Here is an 18199-nt window from a genome sequence, read left to right as displayed (position 1 = left end):
TCAGTCATCCTTTGATTTCAAATGAGATCATGGAGAGGTTACTGTTAGATACCAACCTTTTTGATAATACTTAGAGTTGTGTGTCCATCGAAATCCTGTACACAGGCCAAAGTCCGTCAGCTTCAGGTGGCCGTCTTTATCAATCAGGATGTTGTCTGGTTTGATGTCTCGATGTATAAATCCCATTTTATGCACACTTTCTATGGCTAGCACTAATTCCGCTATATAACACTGCGCTAAATCCTCCTTAAATATTCCGAATTTGATTAAAAGTCCCATTAAATCACCACCCGGTACATAATCCATCACAAAATAAAGGTTATCACGATCCTGAAAGGAATAATATAACTTCACAACCCACTCGTTGTCAGCCTCAGCTAAAATATCACGCTCCGCTTTCACATGAGCTACTTGATTTCGTTTTAACACATCACTTTTCCGTAATGTTTTCATGGCATACAAATGACCCACATCTTTTTTTCTCACTAACGAAACTTCCCCAAAAGCCCCAACCCCTAGAGTTATGATCTTTTCGAACAGACCCCTTCTCATTTTGGCACGACGTAATCTGATATAGTTGGACTCTTTTTGATTTAACATCCTACGCATCTGTTGCTGAGCATCCTCTGAAAGACCCACTTTGTTCATCTCGCGTTCTAACTGAAACCGTCTCGTCACTCGCTCCTTGCACGCCTTTAAAACATTCTCCACATGCTGCTCCATGTAGAATTTGAAGGCTTGCGGTGAGTAGTTTTTTAATCGCCCCTCAGGGCGAAGTCTATCACAGTCCTTGAACTCGTTTTTCCTCTCCGGCATAGGAGAGGTGCAGCGAGTTTTCTCTTGAGTACTACTCGCATCTGACACAGTCGATAATGTCTCGTCAGTTTCGTCCTCCTTGTTTGCACCGTTCCCGAGGTTACCGTTTATATTCGGAGTCTGTTTGTTGGGAGGGGGTGGTATTGGAGGTGGTCCTGCCCCCAGGCTTGGTTTGGAGGTGGGAACAGGGGGAGGGGAGGCCTCCAAGTTCTCAGACACTTGGACTAAAGGCACACGGGGAGGAATGGGGGGCTGAGGGCTATCACTGTGATACACAGGGGGCGCCGTTGTATGCGGCACCTGTAGCGGTGTGAACCCCTGAGGAACGTGGGGGGACATGGCCGTGATTTGGTGATGGAGTTGAGGGGGAAGGTGGGGGTATGGTGAAGCAGTCTGGTTGTATTGCGGCACAGGTTGTAAAATTGGTTGAACCACCTGAACAGACCTCCCCGGATAAGGAGGTGGGGGCTTGTCAGGAATATCAGAGTTCGTAGAAGGGGTGGATGTGGTTGAATGAATGGACATGGGTGACTGATTCGTTGCTCGGGATGAGTTGGGAGAGTCTGATCTCGGGGTGGATGTGGGGGTGTCCGAGGCCGGCCGATAATAAAGTCCATAGTGAACATTAGGGGGGAACTGGTGGGGGGCACTGATGCGTGTCTGTATGCCCCGCTTTTGACCCTGGCTCTGTAGATGTGCAGCGTACTGCTCGGGCGTCAACATCTGTGGAGACTGACGTGTGATTTGGATCTGTATGTTGTTGGAGCCCTGTAGGTGTGTAGCTGAAGGAATCCCATTGTTTGATGGATTGATTTGAGCCTGGTAAGACGATATGTAACTTCCGGTCGATGTCTGGGGGTTCTGTGGTGACTGGCCTGGACCGGTGGCCATTTGTAACATTGGTTTTGATACCGCCACACTTTCCACTGACTGCATCACAATCTGAGGCTGTTTTGCCCCCCATGTGTGCATTGGTTGGGGTTGTGAGGTCCCTATACTCTGTGGTTTAGGTAACTTAATTTGAACACTATTTAAATTGTTTCCAGATATTTTCACAGTGGCGGGTGTGCTGGCCCGACTTTGGCTGTAAGGTGGCGGACATTTTATTGTGATATTCTGTCCATTAGCACTATTGATCACATTAGAAGGATAATGCACTGGGTGGCTCTTGGCGTTCTGGATGATGACCGGCTGCCGGCCCACGGGACTCATTCCTCTCTGCGGCGTCACGGGACCACTTCCTGATGACGACGGCGTTGATGGATTCTGGGATTGAGGAGGGGGCGGTGGGGTGGACTGAGCCACTTGAACTGTACTGAAGGCAATATACTGCTGGGGGTTAGTGGGGTTCGTCTTTAACACCTGACCCCCAGCTGGCTGGACCATCATAGGTGGTGCCTGAAGTCTGGCTGTGGCAGGAAGATTTCCAGTCATGGTGGTTTCCACGACGAGTGTCTCCGTCGAGGATGTGATAATGGGGGCCCTTGGGGGTACAGGAGGGGGAGTCTGATCCCCATTAACAGTGACACTGGGGGCCGATATGGGGGTTCCCTGCCGTGAGGCAGGATTGACTTCATACACAGGTGGTACCCGGCTTGAGGCGGACGTCAGTGGTGAAGCGGTGTCTGAACGCTGGTCCGAATCGGAGGGAGCCTTTCCATACTTAGACTCGAAGCTTGGTTTTCTCTTGACTGGTTTTGAATAAGGGTTTGCAACTATAAAGAAAACAAAACACAAAATTCATCACATTTTTGAAACATTTTTCTCTGTTATGCTAAAGCACATTATGGTAACTACCGGGTAAGTTTCTTTATGGTAATCAAAAATATATCTTTAATAATTAACTGTTGTTTTAATTTATTTGTTCTTTGACATTTTGCACTTACTTGTTGTTTTCACTCCATTCTTTCCCTTTATGTCATTCAGTTTAGAAAGGCGGTTTGACAAGTCCTGTATAAAGATAAAACAACAATGTTAATTCGTCTCTGTGTGGGAGAATTCAATCAAAACTGATCATAAATCTGACAATGTCTGACAATTTTTCTGCACTTCGCAAGACACTGCAGAATTTAATAAAGACAGGCTGCCTAGAATCTCCTTAATTAATATTCATGATTTCTTAACACTTCAATACATTCATATATATGTATTATTATAAAATATTTTATATTGCTGATAATATAAAGTTTAAAAATTCTGAATAATGTTGAAAAGGAATATAAAAGTTCAAGACATATCGGTATATATGTAAAATAATACAGGTTGTCTTCACATATTTTTAACAGTAAAGTATAAAATATTAACTGAATAATTCTGAATATCACAATATTTTATCATTATTTATTTCATATGCAAAAAGTTTTAATAAAATTGTTGCATATGTATGTCATTTTTATCCAAGCCTAGAAGATTAAAACGATCACTCTGATCAATAAATTGTTATAAATTATATTTCTTTCAGTTCCACACTCCTTTTCTAAATTATTTTTATATTTGAATAACCTAGGGCACAAAAGCTGGTTGAAGAATTGAATATATCATCCAGAATTCAACAAGTTCTCATTCATCACAAAATGCAAAAGATTGTTTGTGAACTTATTTTAAACACCTGGGCCTAAAATTATGGACATTGGAAAAGCTAGTCTATATGTACAATTTCAACTCATCTAAAGGTTTCTTAGTTGTGTGTACTCGGATCAGGATGTACAGTTAATTAAGACACTAGTCCATCTGACACCTATCCAGTACATTAAAACGCGGCCTAAAAATCCTCCAATCAGAACTCCTGTTTTATTGGGCTTTGTTCTCAGCAGCTACGGGTACCTACCATTGTAATGTAGACCCAGTGACAGATCAGGTCTGACATTTACTGCCAGGTCATTCTAGGTATTTTACTGAGGCAATTAGTTGCAATAATAAACGTTTTAAATATTAATCCCTTGCGTACACACTACAGCAGTAATTTTTTTCCTTACCCCTGGCCCCTGTCCAAGGTAACAGACAGAGAAGAATTCACCCTGAGATACGTCAAACTAATTACACCAAACCACATGTACCTGTCCCTACAATTTCTGTTCCTTCCACAACTAACATTGGATATTTCTCTTTTTTTTTTTTACAGAAGAACAACAAATCTTGTTCTCTTGAATTAAACTATCAACAAAACTAAATCCTTTTGATTAACATGCTTTTGAACTTTACCTCTCTTTCTCTCTCTCTCTCTCTCATAAAAACTAAGAATGTTTTAATTCTACAAAATGCCTGCATATGTTGATGTGTATTATTCTATAGAAGGCCAGCTTAGATGGTTTTGTCTTGTTTACTGATGTTAGATAAAATGGTGTATTCACAGATTTTCTGAGGACTAATACAATAGCCACAGCCAGCTATAAGGAATCCCCACACAGCATCTAACAAAAGGATTTAAAACTTCTTAGCTCCCCATTTCACAATGGCATTTGTGTACTTGCCTTTTGTTTAAATTTTTTTGTTCAAAGCTCGCAATTGCATGATTTTGAATGACTCTGATAATTATAGACGTACATAGAACATGTAGAAGTAACAATGTCTATTTGTGGCAGCCTGAGTCGCAGATATAAAGTGATAAAAAGAAATTCCAGAGAGACAATGGGAGACCATTCTTCAGTACCCACTCCCAATTTCAGGACACTCTATTTAAAAGTAACACAGTTTTCTTTTTAGAATCAACTCATAACTTTGGCATTAAAATGTGGGTTTTATCATACCCTTAGTGAATACTGCTTTGCTGCGTAAATAACTGGAAGAAAAAAAAAACACATGTATTTTGTTTGTTTTCACTGACATGGTCTATGAGCAGCAATAACACCTTTCACATTCTTCCCATTGTAGAAGTTTTGTTGGGCATTTGTCAGGAATGTCATGTTGGGTGATATTGCAGACTGGAAGTCTGTATTAGTTTTTAAAAATGTCCAAGGCAAACAAACATTCCACTACCTGAAATCAGGTCTCTCTTTCTCTGATGATAAAAATATTAGAAACCTCAATGCACTGTAAACCAACTTTTATTTACGATGACTTTATTTCGCGATTTAACGGTCGTAAACTAGTTTGCGATGATTAATTTTGACAATCAAGCCTTTTTTTTTGATCTGCTGTCAATACAAGAGAGACTTTCAGAACCAGTTCGCGGCGAGAAATATTTGCGATGACGATGAGGCTCTCGCAAACTTCGCAAAAATTTCTCGAAATGTTGGTTTACAGTAATAGGAGAAAGGAAAATACTATACACGGTACTATGACCTACCCAACCACCCTGTCCATTGTAAGGATACAAGGAGAATGTTATCCCCCATCCCATCAAGTGAAAGGAGAAAGAATGAAACCCCCCACCCCATCCTACCCATTAAGAGAGAGGAGAGAGATGAGATGTTATTTTCTCACCCTGGCCCACCCCATCATGTGAGAGATGGGACAGAAGTTTGTTGAACAAACCTCTCTTTCTCTCAGCGAAGTGCTAAGCAAGACATCCCAGGAATACATGTCCATCAAAAGGCTGACATTGAAATGTTTTGAGTGATGCTGAAAACTCAAAAAATTCTCACCCTTTAACAGGGGTTTGATCATGTTAAAACTAACAATTCTACCAAAGACAAAACTCTAAACTCTTAAGACTTAATTAATACAGTCAATCACAGACACTGCTACTGATTTTTTATCAGAAAGACACACAGATGTAAAGACACACAGACATCTGTGTGAGGCAGAATGACTGAAAGAATAGATACCACTTCTTCATAATAAATGATATTAATGAAGATTTAATGGAGTTATATTTTTCCCACTAGATTTACTACTACATGTATTATCATGATTATCAAAACATTCTTATTTTTGGAATTTTTCAGACAACTTAGATTTTAGTTCACTTCCTTTAATTTATGCTAATGAGGGAGATGCTAATGACTCCCTTGGTAAGTCTTTCTGGAATGTCTTCATACACATTCAGGTCACAGGCATTTTGGGGTTATTAGACTTTCCCCAGCATTGCTGAGATGCCAGAAATACCATTCTTCATAAAGCTTAAATTACTGAGATTGCCATCGGGACAATGGAATCGACAACTAGAGAACACCGATTGACCAACAAACTACATTCTCCACTAAAAGACAAGCTCTTTTGTGGTTACACTGATTTGAGGTTTAAATATCACCAGGTATTTTATTCTTTCTGATATTTATACCACTTCATTCATCTATAGACAATCCAATGTAATCCTCTAGTCTATTAAGACAAGGCTTAGATGTGATTCTTTCTGAACCTTCACTTTACAAAATCTGTCACCCACAAACTGATCAGAATGGCTTTAATTCTCTACAGAATCTTTTATGTCTTCTTTAATTTTAATCATTTCTTTTTTTTTATCATCCCACACAAATATAAATGGAAAATAATCATGATAATAGCAGTAAATTTATGCCACATTTAAGCTCATCTATGAGGTATTGTAGGAGCATTTTTGGTATGTGAGTGATAACTTATGTATACTGCTCTTGTCTGATTCTAAAAATAACCATTTACTGTTACACAGAGAAATACCAACAGAACATCCCCAGAATTTCCCACCAGTTAATGAAATCATGCATGTCGTGACACTTTATCTCCAAAAAAAGAAATTGTGATGACATGCTTTTTCATTTAACATAAAAAAATGATATTGTATTCTGACATTTTCTGCACTTTAAATTTTACAAGCTAATTTTAATCCTACAGTAAAATTGCTGTAGGGTTATGTTATGTAATGTCATAGGTCACACTTCATACTGTGTAATACCAACCATAGAGAACTGCTACTGAGGTGGAATGCTTATATTCTGTTACCTGTAGATACCTGACAGTTTACAGGTGTAAACAAAGGTGAGCATCAACCTCATACTGCAGGGTTTATTAAAATTCAAGGTTTATATGTAAATAAGAATAGATGAATGTGGACATGGTCTAGATGCATGCTTTAGATTCTGATGTGTTGATGATCAGTTCATTTCTCCTTCGGCTTCATTTTTTGTTTTCCTTCCATTTTTTGAGAGCAGCGCTTTCTGTTTACAGTGTGTATGAACAGTTGTGTGCTTAGTGACAAGTTATGAATTCCGTAACTTCTGACACCAAGTGCTAGATCATGTATATATCACTGGAGACCAAATCAAGTCCTCCTCTAGACACTATACATAACAAGCCCAACTCTGACAAATTAATTCATTACAGCCCTGGCCTTATAATTTACATCTAGACAACAGCAATGGAATGTTTAAAGTGATTTTTTTACATTCTGACATTTAGAGGGAGGTGTCATTATTTTATACAAACTTTCATAAAATGATAAAAAAAAAAGATTTTTTCATTGGAAAGGAAAAATTCATCAAAAAATTGAAAATCAATTCCCCTGCAAGAAATCGACAAAAAAAGATCCCTGTGTTTCTAAAACATGTTTACCAAGGTACTACAGTAAATTTACATGTCTGGCAGAAGATTGAATTAATGAACACATGTGAGCCAAAAGAGAGAAAACTGACTGAATCAGTCCATAGAATTCCGACATGCTATCGCCCCTGATCAATGCTAACATTAATACCACATTCATTGAACACAAAAGAACGCCTCTTTTTTAAACTCCTGTATATATCTAAGATCACCTCAAGGCTGTATTTTTAAATCTCAATATTTAAATAAAAACTTAAAAGCATTACAAAGGTAGGACATTTTTTTTACCTAAATGCTCAGTCATTTAATAAGTAATGAAGGCCTGTAATACAGACGTACCTCGGACACTAGAGCACTGTCGCTGGGCCTGAAGTAACGTTTACGGAGTCCGGTTTTGTCTGTCATGTTAACACATCCAAGGTATCATCAAAGAAGGGAACAAAATCCACTACAAAAACAAACTTTCACCTGCAGGCTTATTTCTTTACATTGCCATTATTCCATTTTTAAAAAAAATCCTCCTCACTGAAGAACTTAGGTACATCCTATGTTTTCCAGTGTGTAAATGAAACCAATATGGCCGCCCAGGTAAGGCTTAAGTTCCTCTCACACCTGAATGCACATCACAACGAGTGTCATGGCATGTTTTATATCCACAATCCCTGCATTCCTTTCAAAGAGAATTCTCCTCTTTTTAAATATCAGCGTCCACCAGACTACTAACACGGAATGTTCAAGATACACAGTCCCGCAGAAAGTTACTGGTAGCTCGATGTCAGGTGATAAAACATACCTGTGCTATTATTCACATAGACTTTACCTGCTCTAATCGGCTTGTTTGACCCAGTGAATTATTTCATTACCAAGCAAACAAACGACAGAACACCACTTCTGTTCATACAGTGGAAGGTGTTGAATATGCATGAGGCTTTCTCCCCCAAATTCCCTCGATTTAACATGGTGTTGAATAATTAGATTCTTACACTGTTATTATCTATCAATTGAAATTCGATTATAAAGTAAAGCTAATGAGCTTAGATTAAAGGTCTTTTTTCCCTGTTTATGCAACTAAGACATTACAGAGAAGATAAAACACATACCTAAGATATATTCACCATGTTTACACACATTATAACTGTGCTGAAGTAGGAATCATCAATATAAAGGTGATTTATAAAGGATGTTATAAAATGCCATGCTGTAGTATACAATGGTACTTAATGCACGTACTAACGATTATTATGTGGTAAACAACACACAATTCTCAAGACCACTTATGAAATGTTGAAAATTAATTCGCTTATTTTTGTGAAAAATCATCAGTGTTCAATCAAAAAACTTCTAGCTGATATCTTAAATTCTCTATTTATTTTTTTACCACATAATATAGGTTTGCGGAAATCTCTATTTTAAACCCATTTTTGACCTAATCATTTTATAAAAACCCTAAGGAGCATCATAATCACATGTTCTCAACACATTCCCCTCTACAGGATTCTCAAGCTGATGGAGTCTAGCTTTGTTTCCCACATTCTCTAAGTACAACAATATCTGTGATAAATCAAAGCGGTAACCACAACAAACGAACAAACCCTTCATCATCATCATCACATTGGTACTTTTATATGCATTACATATGTTTACATTAGTTACTAGTAATTACTTTGAAGACAGAGGGGATTTTTTTGGTGGTGCCAAGACAGTATTTTGATAAATTGAATTTGAAGACAGCGGTTTTATTTTTGGTGAGACTTATATCCTGATTTCTTAGTGGTGCTGTAACAATATACTGATTTCTTGGTGGTGCCATGATAATTAGCTGTTTTTTGGTGGTGCAGTGACAATATCCTGATTTTTGGTGGTGCCTTGACAATATCTTGATTTTTTGGTGGTGCTGTGACAATATCTTGATTTTTTGGTGGTGCCTTGATAATTTCCTGATTTCTTGGTGGTGCTGTGACAATTTCCTGATTTCCTCAGTTTGTACTTGACCTCTAAGAACAAACTTAATCCCGGCCTATCACTGCCGTCTGAATCTCTGCCACTGACGCAGATTCTTACATAACATTGTTTTTATCATTTCCTAACTGCAAGCATCCAATTCAATTGATGTCATGTTACGTAGGCTTTCTGCTGGAAATGATGATGGGGAGGGGAAAAAAATCAAAACGGGGATCAGATTAAAAATCTCAAAGAATGCAGAATGTGTAGAATGATGAAATAGAGAAAGAATGGATACCTATTTACAAAGAGCCTTGTAATATAACTCTTAAGTGAAAACATTTCATACCACCATCATGACCTTGTCAAGGTCACAAAAAATGACATATCAAGTTGTCAAGTGCGATTCTCACTAATTGATTATTGAATATATATACATGATTGTACAGCTTATTCTTTTAAGTTTATCTTTTACCCATGTATATACTTGTATTGTTTAAAGTAGCCACAGAGGGGAATTTTAAGAACATTTCAAGGTCACCAGTAGACTCAGTATAACAATGTCATACACATATACTGTACAGCACTTGAAGATACTTAGGTCAGCTAATGTATTGATATTAGTCCCTCTCTCTGTACTCAGTAACAGCTGTCCCGACACAACAGCTGATGGAATGACATCTGAGACGACTCGGCATCTCTTGAATCGAATTCCAACAATAAAACACCAGTAAATTGATCAATTAAGTCCTCATTTTTCTCCACACAAACCAAGTTTCTACTGTTTTTTGATAGAGTCACTTTGAGTATAAGGCATGACAGTCAGTGCCACTGATGGGGCTTAAATAACAGGAGACTCTTAATTTAAAATATAAAAATATATTGAATTCTAAAATAAGAGAGGGAATGTTTTCCATTGTTAAGAAAAAGTGAAGACCAGTCTAAAATCTATTACAAATACGTCTAGACTGAGGATAGGGGAAGGGGGTCTACAGTTATTTAAAATTTAAGTGAAATATTTTTTTTCTGGTACAAATAAATAATAAAATGTTAGATTTTAGGTTGATATGATATGGACCTGAGGTAAAATAGACACAAACAAGACTGTATACACATGTATATGGACAACATAAATTTATGCTGTGTTTGTTTGTTAAATGAAGGGAAATATAGAATTTTCATCAAAGATTGAAGTCTTTATCTTTCAACTTCTCTATATTAGATTTTGATCAAATTAATCTATAAGCCTCTAATGTTAACATGGTTAAGGTATATATGTCAATACTGTTCACAAGACCCGTATGTACTGAGACAAAATGGCCTCAGGCCAGAACGCTATATTTACAATAAACTCCGGAATTCTCTTATCGTTCTGATATACATGAGGAATTTCATGCCTCCTGCATTATAGAGAGCAGTTCAATGGTAGCACTAAATACACAGGTGTATATAAAACAGCCTCCTGGTAAACACAGCAAATAGGTGAGATGGAAAAACAGTCCAATAGATACAGGTAAACAGCATAATACTAGGGCACAGATCAACAAAAGTCTTGTAAAAACATGTACAATGAAGAAAGTTCAAAAGATTAATGATCATTCTTGTACATTGAGAAATGTTCTGGTACAGTGAAGACAAGTCAACAACAATCTGGTACAGTGAAAACAGATCAACAACAATCTGGTTCAGTGAAGAAAGGTCAACAACAATCTGGTACAGTGAGTACAGTGATGATAGGTCAACACCAATTTGGTACAGTGAAGACAGGTCAACAACAATCTGGTACAGTGAATACAGATCAACAACAATCTGGTACAGTGAAAACAGATCAACAACAATCTGGTACAGTGAAAACAGATCAACAACAATCTGGTACAGTGATGACAGATCAACAACAATCTGGTACAGTGATGAAAAGTCAACAACAATCTGGTACAGTGAATACAGATCAACAACAATCTGGTACAGTGATGACAGATCAACAACAATCTGGTACAGTGAATACAGATCAACAACAATCTGGTACAGTGATGACAGATCAACAACAATCTGGTACAGTGAAGACAAATCAACAACAATCTGGTACAGTGAAAACAGGTCAACAACAATCTGGTACAGTGATGACAGATCAACAACAATCTGGTACAGTGAATACAGATCAACAACAATCTGGTACAGTGATGACAGATCAACAACAATCTGGTACAGTGAAGACAAATCAACAACAATCTGGTAGAGTGAAAACAGGTCAATAACAATCTGGTACAGTGATGACAGATCAACAACAATCTGGTACCATGAATACAGATCAACAACAATCTGGTACAGTGATGACAGATCAACAACAATCTGATTAACAACAATTTGGTACAGTGATGACAGATCAACAACAATCTGGTACAGTGATGACAGATCAACAACAATCTGGTACAGTACATTGATGATAAATCAACAACAATCTGGTACAGTGAAAAAAGGTCAATAACAATCTGGTACAGTGATGATAAATCAACAACAATCTGGTACAGTGAAGACAAGTCAACAACAATCTGGTACAGGGCTAATGGTACTTTGCGGAACGAAACGGAACGGAACGGAACCAGTTGTGGAGCACCCTAGGGGCCGGGGGAAATAAAAATGAATATATTATATATAATAAAAATGAATATAATACATTATTTATTACAAATTATTCTGTCATTTTATATCTTAAGAATCAAAAAAAGTGTCAAGTGTCTGAAGTCATAAATTATTCTGTCGTTGAGTTTTTGATCTGCTGTGTCAACTGAAGTGACTATGTAAATTGTATTGAATGAGAGACGTACACCTATCATTGATGTAAAAATTTATTAAAGTTTTTCTTTCAAAGTTTATTGTCAAAAGATTAAAAAGGATATCGTTCATCTGCATTCTAAAGGTAAAGAGAGTTGTCGCGCTTTGCCAGTATGGTCATTCTCTGGTTCCGTTTCGTTCCGCTAAATACCAATATCTGTGTGGGTATTAGTACAAACAAGACTGTAACACGTATATGGAGTTAAGTTGGAATAAGATGATACACATACAAGCATTTTGTTGTTATTCATTTCATCTCATCTTTTTAATTATTAAAAATTAAATTCAAGGTGGAAAATAAAATATAAGAGACAAGGATGTTCGAGGAGGAAAGTAATTCATCCATCATATATCCAGCACAATAAAGCATACTTTTTTTACCTTTCAAACTTCTTCAAAAGTCTTGTCTATATATCAGTTATACATGTATTATATATACAAATACAATCGCAGGCCTTGATGTAGAGAAGAAAACGTAAATACCATATCTCTATCTTCAACTAAATCGATATGCAAAATAATTGTAACATTATTATGTAAAATTATATTTTAAAACGCGTAATTTTTAATTTGCTGTATGCTAACAAATATGTTTACTACTTGATTTATACCTTAAAACATTCAGTTCTGTGCTAATAAGAAAGAAAACACACAAACGGGTTCCGTTCCGTTTCGCAAAATACCAATATCCACTACAATATTAGTACTTTGCGAAACGGAACGGAACTATAATATCAAGGGTTTTAAAACCCTGTTAATGAACAACGTGAGATAAGTTTTGTGCCTTGTAAGGATTTGAATTTAAAAATCATGCTCAGCAAGAAAATTAATTTAACAACAATCCTAAAAATTCTTGTTTTCTTTATATACAAACAAACGAAAATTTTTGTTAAGTTTTCATTTTCTGTAAGTTACAAACACCATTTATATTTGAAAAGAAGAGGAAAGAAACAGCATTTCAAAATGATCAAATCTTGTTCCGTTCCGTTCCGCAAATTACCAATATCCACATGGGTATCGGTACTTTGCGGAACGAAATGGAACCACATCTTTTCATTTAAAGAGAAAAAAATAAGAAACAACCTAAATCTGCTGGAGTATTCAACAGGCAATTTTAAAGCTTTCATAAATCCTGGGTAAATCTGAATATTCCAAAATTAGTTTACCTGAAAGAACAAGTCATTTTTATTAAAGAAAAATATGACATTCATGTAACAACTTTATTCTTCATATATTTATTTCATAGTGTTTCAATTTGATGAGATTCGTTTAGTTTCGCTGAATACTAATTTCTGTATAATTCTGTACAAGTGATTTAGATTTTTAATACACCAATACGATACAAAACCGCCGAAACACACTGCTGTAAATACAAATATGTCAATAAGAATAACTTATTCAAATCAATGTCAAAATCAAAGAGAAATAAGAAAAATCACAGCACTGTGTTGGGTCCTATCAATTTAGAATTGCGTGGCTGATGGGTTTTGCCTATATGCACACATTCAGTACCTTGTTCCGTTCCGTTCCGCTAAATACCAATATCCACACGGGTATTGGTATTTAGCGGAACGAAACGGAACCAGAGAATAACCACACTGGCAAAGCGCGACAACTCTCTTTACCTTTAGACTCAGCACATGAACGATATTCTTTTTATATTTTGATAATAATATCTGATATAAAAGCATTAATAAATTTTTACATCAATGATAGATGTACAGTGTACGTCTTCCTTTCAATACAGTTCACATAGTCAGTCACTATAGAAATGAGTATTCAGCGGAACTAAACGAATCTCATCAAAATTGAAACACAATGAAATAAATATATGAAGAATAAAGTTGTTACATGAATGTCATATTTTTCTGTAATAAAAATGACTTGTTCTTTCAGGTAAACTAATTTTGGAATATTCAGATTTACCCAGGATTTATGAAAGCTTTAAAATTGCCTGTTGAATACTCCAGCAGATTTAGGTTGTTTCTTATTTTTTTTCTCTTGAAATGAAAAGATGTGGTTCCGTTTCGTTCCGCAAAGTACCGATACCCGTGTGGATATTGGTAATTTGCGGAACGGAACAAGATTTGATCATTTTGAAATACTGTTTCTTTCCTCTTTTTTTCAAATATAAATGGTGTTTAATTTACTTACAGAAAATGAAAACTTAACAAAACTTTTGTATGTAAAGAAAACAAGAATTTTTAGGATTGTTGTTAAATTAATTTTCTTGCTGAGCATGATTTTTAAATTCAAATCCTTACAAGGCACAAAACTTATCTCACGTCGTTCATTAACAGGGTTTTAAAACCCTTGATATTATAGTTCCGTTCCGTTTCGCAAAGAACTAATATTGTAGTGGATATTGGTATTTTGCGAAACGGAACGGAACCCGTTTGTGTGTGTTTCCTTTCTTAATAGCACAAAACTGAATGTTTTAAGATATAAATCAAGGTTAAAGTAGTAAACATATTTGTTAGCATACAGCAAATTAAAAATTTCGCATTTTAAAATAAAACTTTACATAATAATTTTACAATTATTTTGCGTTTCGATTTAGTTGAAGATAGAGAGAATTTACGTTGTCTTCTCTACATCAAGGCCTGCGATTGTATTTGTATATATAATACATGTATAACTGATATAAAGGCAAGATTTTTGAATTACTTGCCTCCTCGAACATCCTTGTCTCTTATATTTTATTTTCCACCTTGAATTTAATTTTAATAATTAAAAAGATGAGATGAAATGAATAACAACAAAATGCTTGTATGTGTATCATCTTATTCCAACTTAACTGACGTGTTTCGTTCCGTTTCGCTAAATACTAATACCCACACAGATATTGGTATTTAGCGGAACGAAACGGAACCAAATAATGACCATACTGGCAAAGCGCGACAACTCTCTTTACCATTAGACTGCAGATGAACGATATCCTTTTTAATCTTTTGACAATAAACTTTGAAAGAAAAACATAAATAAATTTTTACATCAATGATAGGTGTACGTCTCTCATTCAATACAATTCACATAGTCACTTCAGTTGACACAGCAGCTAGATAAAAAACTCAACGACAGAATAATTCATGACTTATAGACATCTTATTTCATGGTCCTCTACTTCAGACCCTTGACACTTTTTTGGGTTGGTTTCTTAAGATATAGAATGGCCGAATAATTTGTAATAAAGTAACGTATTATATTCATTTTATTATATATAATATATTTATTTTTATCCCCCGCCCCCCTAGGGTGCCCCACAACTGGTTCCGTTCCGTTTCGTTTCGTTCCGCAAAGTACTATTAGCAACAATCTGGTACAGTGATGACAGATCAACAACAATCTGGTACAGTGATGACAGATCAACAACAATCTGGTACAGTGAAAACAGATCAACAACAATCTAGTACAGTGATGATAAATCAACAACATTCTGGTACAGTGATGACTGGTCAATAACAATCTGGTACAGTGATGACTGGCCAATAACAATCTGGTACAGTGAAAACAGATCAACAACAATCTGGTACAGTGATGACAGATCAACAACAATCTGGTACAGTGATGATAAATCAACAACAATCTGGTACAGTGATGATAAATCAACAACAATCTGGTACAGTGATGACAAATCAACAACAATCTGGTACAGTGATGATAAATCAACAACAATCTGGTACAGTGATGACAGATCAACAACAATCTGGTACCGTGAAAACAAGTCAACAACAATCTGGTACAGTGATGACAGATCAACAACAATCTGGTACAGTGAAAACAGATCAAAAACAATCTGGTACAGTGAAGACAAATCAACAACAATCTGGTACAGTGATGATAAATCAACAACAATCTGGTACAGTGATGACTGGTCAATAACAATCTGGTACAGTGAAGACAGATCAACAACAATCTGGTACCATGAATACAGATCAACAACAATCTGGTACAGTGAATACAGGTCAACAACAATCTGGTAATAGAAGACTGGTCAACAACAATCTGGTACAGTGATGATAATTCAACAACAATCTGGTACAGTGATGACAAATCAACAACAATCTGGTTCAGTGAAGAAAGGTCAACAACAATCTGCTACAGTGAGTACAGTGATGATAGGTCAACACCAATTTGGTACAGTGAAGACAGGTCAACAACAATCTGGTACAGTGAATACAGATCAACAACAATCTGGTACAGTGAAAACAGATCAACAACAATCTGGTACAGTGAAGAAAGGTCAACAACAATCTGGTACAGTGAAGACAATCAACAACAATCTGGTACAAACAATCTGGTACAGTGATGATAAATCAACAATAATCTGGTACAGTGATGACTGGTCAATAACAATCTCGTACAATGATGAAAGATCAACAACAATCTGGTACATTGATAACAGATCAACAACAATCTGGTTCAGTGAAGAAAGGTCAACAACAATCTGGTACAGTGAGTACAGTGATGATAGGTCAACACCAATTTGGTACAGTGAAGACAGGTCAACAACAATCTGGTACAGTGAATACAGATCAACAACAATCTGGTACAGTGAAAACAGATCAACAACAATCTGGTACAGTGAAGAAAGGTCAACAACAATCTGGTACAGTGAAGACAGGTCAACAACAATCTGGTACAGTGATGCTAGATCAACAACAATCTGGTACCATGAATACAGATCAACAACAATCTGGTACAGTGAATACAGATCAACAACAATCTGGTACAGTGAAAACAGATTAACAACAATCTGGTACAGTGAAGACAGATCAACAACAATCTGGTACAGTGATGACAGATCAACAACAATCTGGTACAGTGAAGAAAGGTCAATAACAATCTGGTACAGTGATGATAAATCAACAATCTGGTACAGTAAAGACAAGTCAACAACAATCTGGTACAGTGATGACAGATCAAGAACAATCTGGTACAGTGATGACTGGTCAACAACAATCTGGTACAGTGAAGACAGATCAACAACAATCTGGTACAGTGATGACAGGTCAATAACAATCTGGTACAGTGATGATAATTCAACAACAATCTGGTACAGTGATGACAGGTCAATAACAATCTGGTACAATGATGAAAGATCAACAACAATCTGGTACATTGATAACAGATCAACAACAATCTGGTACAGTGAAGACAGATCAACAACAATCTGGTAATAGAAGACTGGTCAATAACAATCTGGTACAGTGATGATAATTCAACAACAATCTGGTACAGTGATGACAGATCAACAACAATCTGGTACAGTGATGAAAGGTCAACAACAATCTGGTACAGTGAATACAGATCAACAACAATCTGGTAGAGTGATGTAGGCAAGTCAAGAACAATATCCATGGCTCCTCAAAATCTGTTTGTGTCATTGCCAAGTTTAAATCCTTAAGGCTGCTAGGATCAGCACTCAGGACTAAGATTTTCAAAGTTTTCAGTTCACTTTTTATAAGCTATTAAAAAAACATAATCAAATACTGGAATTTAAGTAATATCTGATAAAGGAACATTTGTTAGTGATCCTATGGACTGACCTACACATCTTAACCAATCTACAAAAATTATCCCACCACCACCAACCTTCCAATTTTGTTGGCTTCCAGAATTCCATCAAAGCTGGTGAATTGATATACAAAAGCATGTTAAAACAAATCGAATTAAAGAGAAAATTAGTTTATTCCACCATAAGCCCACCATTTGAATTTCTAATTTGCTCAATAGGAAGTTAAAATGGTCATCTAGTCATTTGTATATATTCAAATTGATAATTACATAAGATTTAGGATACAATTTCAGCACCACTCCTCTTTTTCTGATCTTTCTCTCTCTTTCTCTCTCTCTCTCTCTCTCTCTCTCTCTCTCTCTCTCTCTCTGTATTTTCCCTTTCATTTTCCTTCACCACGTTTTTGTTTTTTTTTTTTTTCAACATATCTTTTTGACAATTCGTCAAAGGGGATCGAACACAAATTCCAGGAAACTAGATACCTAGTCAGCTGTACTCTATACTGGATTGACTGATTATTGTTTAATGTCCCTCTCCAGAATTTTACACCCATAGATGGAGACGCTCTCTGTACTAGTCAGGTAAATACTGTAAATTCACCAAAAAAAAAATATTTTCAAAAAAGTACCAGATTTA

The 18199-nt window shown here is 36.3% G+C and overlaps 1 protein-coding gene across 3 annotated transcripts in view; it reads right to left on the bottom strand.

The window, feature by feature from the left end:
• The window catches only part of LOC134269365 (serine/threonine-protein kinase LATS1-like), a 38241-nt gene that overhangs the window by 15303 nt on the left and 4739 nt on the right, over positions 1–18199 (bottom strand). For 2 of the 3 annotated variants that reach the window (XM_062751562.1, XM_062751563.1), the window contains exons 3-4: positions 2703–2766; positions 57–2531 (exon numbers count right to left, since the gene is read on the bottom strand). In XM_062751562.1, coding sequence (XP_062607546.1) covers positions 57–2531; positions 2703–2766 — 2539 coding nt within the window. Of the gene's footprint in view, positions 1–56; positions 2532–2702; positions 2767–7611; positions 8082–18199 lie in introns of those variants that run through there. The other variant, XM_062751564.1, reaches the window with a different exon arrangement.

Source organism: Saccostrea cucullata, unplaced genomic scaffold (genome assembly GCF_032062105.1).
Source record: "Saccostrea cucullata isolate Sc308-1 unplaced genomic scaffold, CSIRO_AGI_Scuc_v1 ctg939, whole genome shotgun sequence".
NCBI classification, from domain to species: domain Eukaryota; kingdom Metazoa; phylum Mollusca; class Bivalvia; order Ostreida; family Ostreidae; genus Saccostrea; species Saccostrea cuccullata.
The sequence above is the reverse complement of the archived record's forward strand: the minus strand, read 5'-3'. Positions and strand labels throughout refer to the sequence as shown.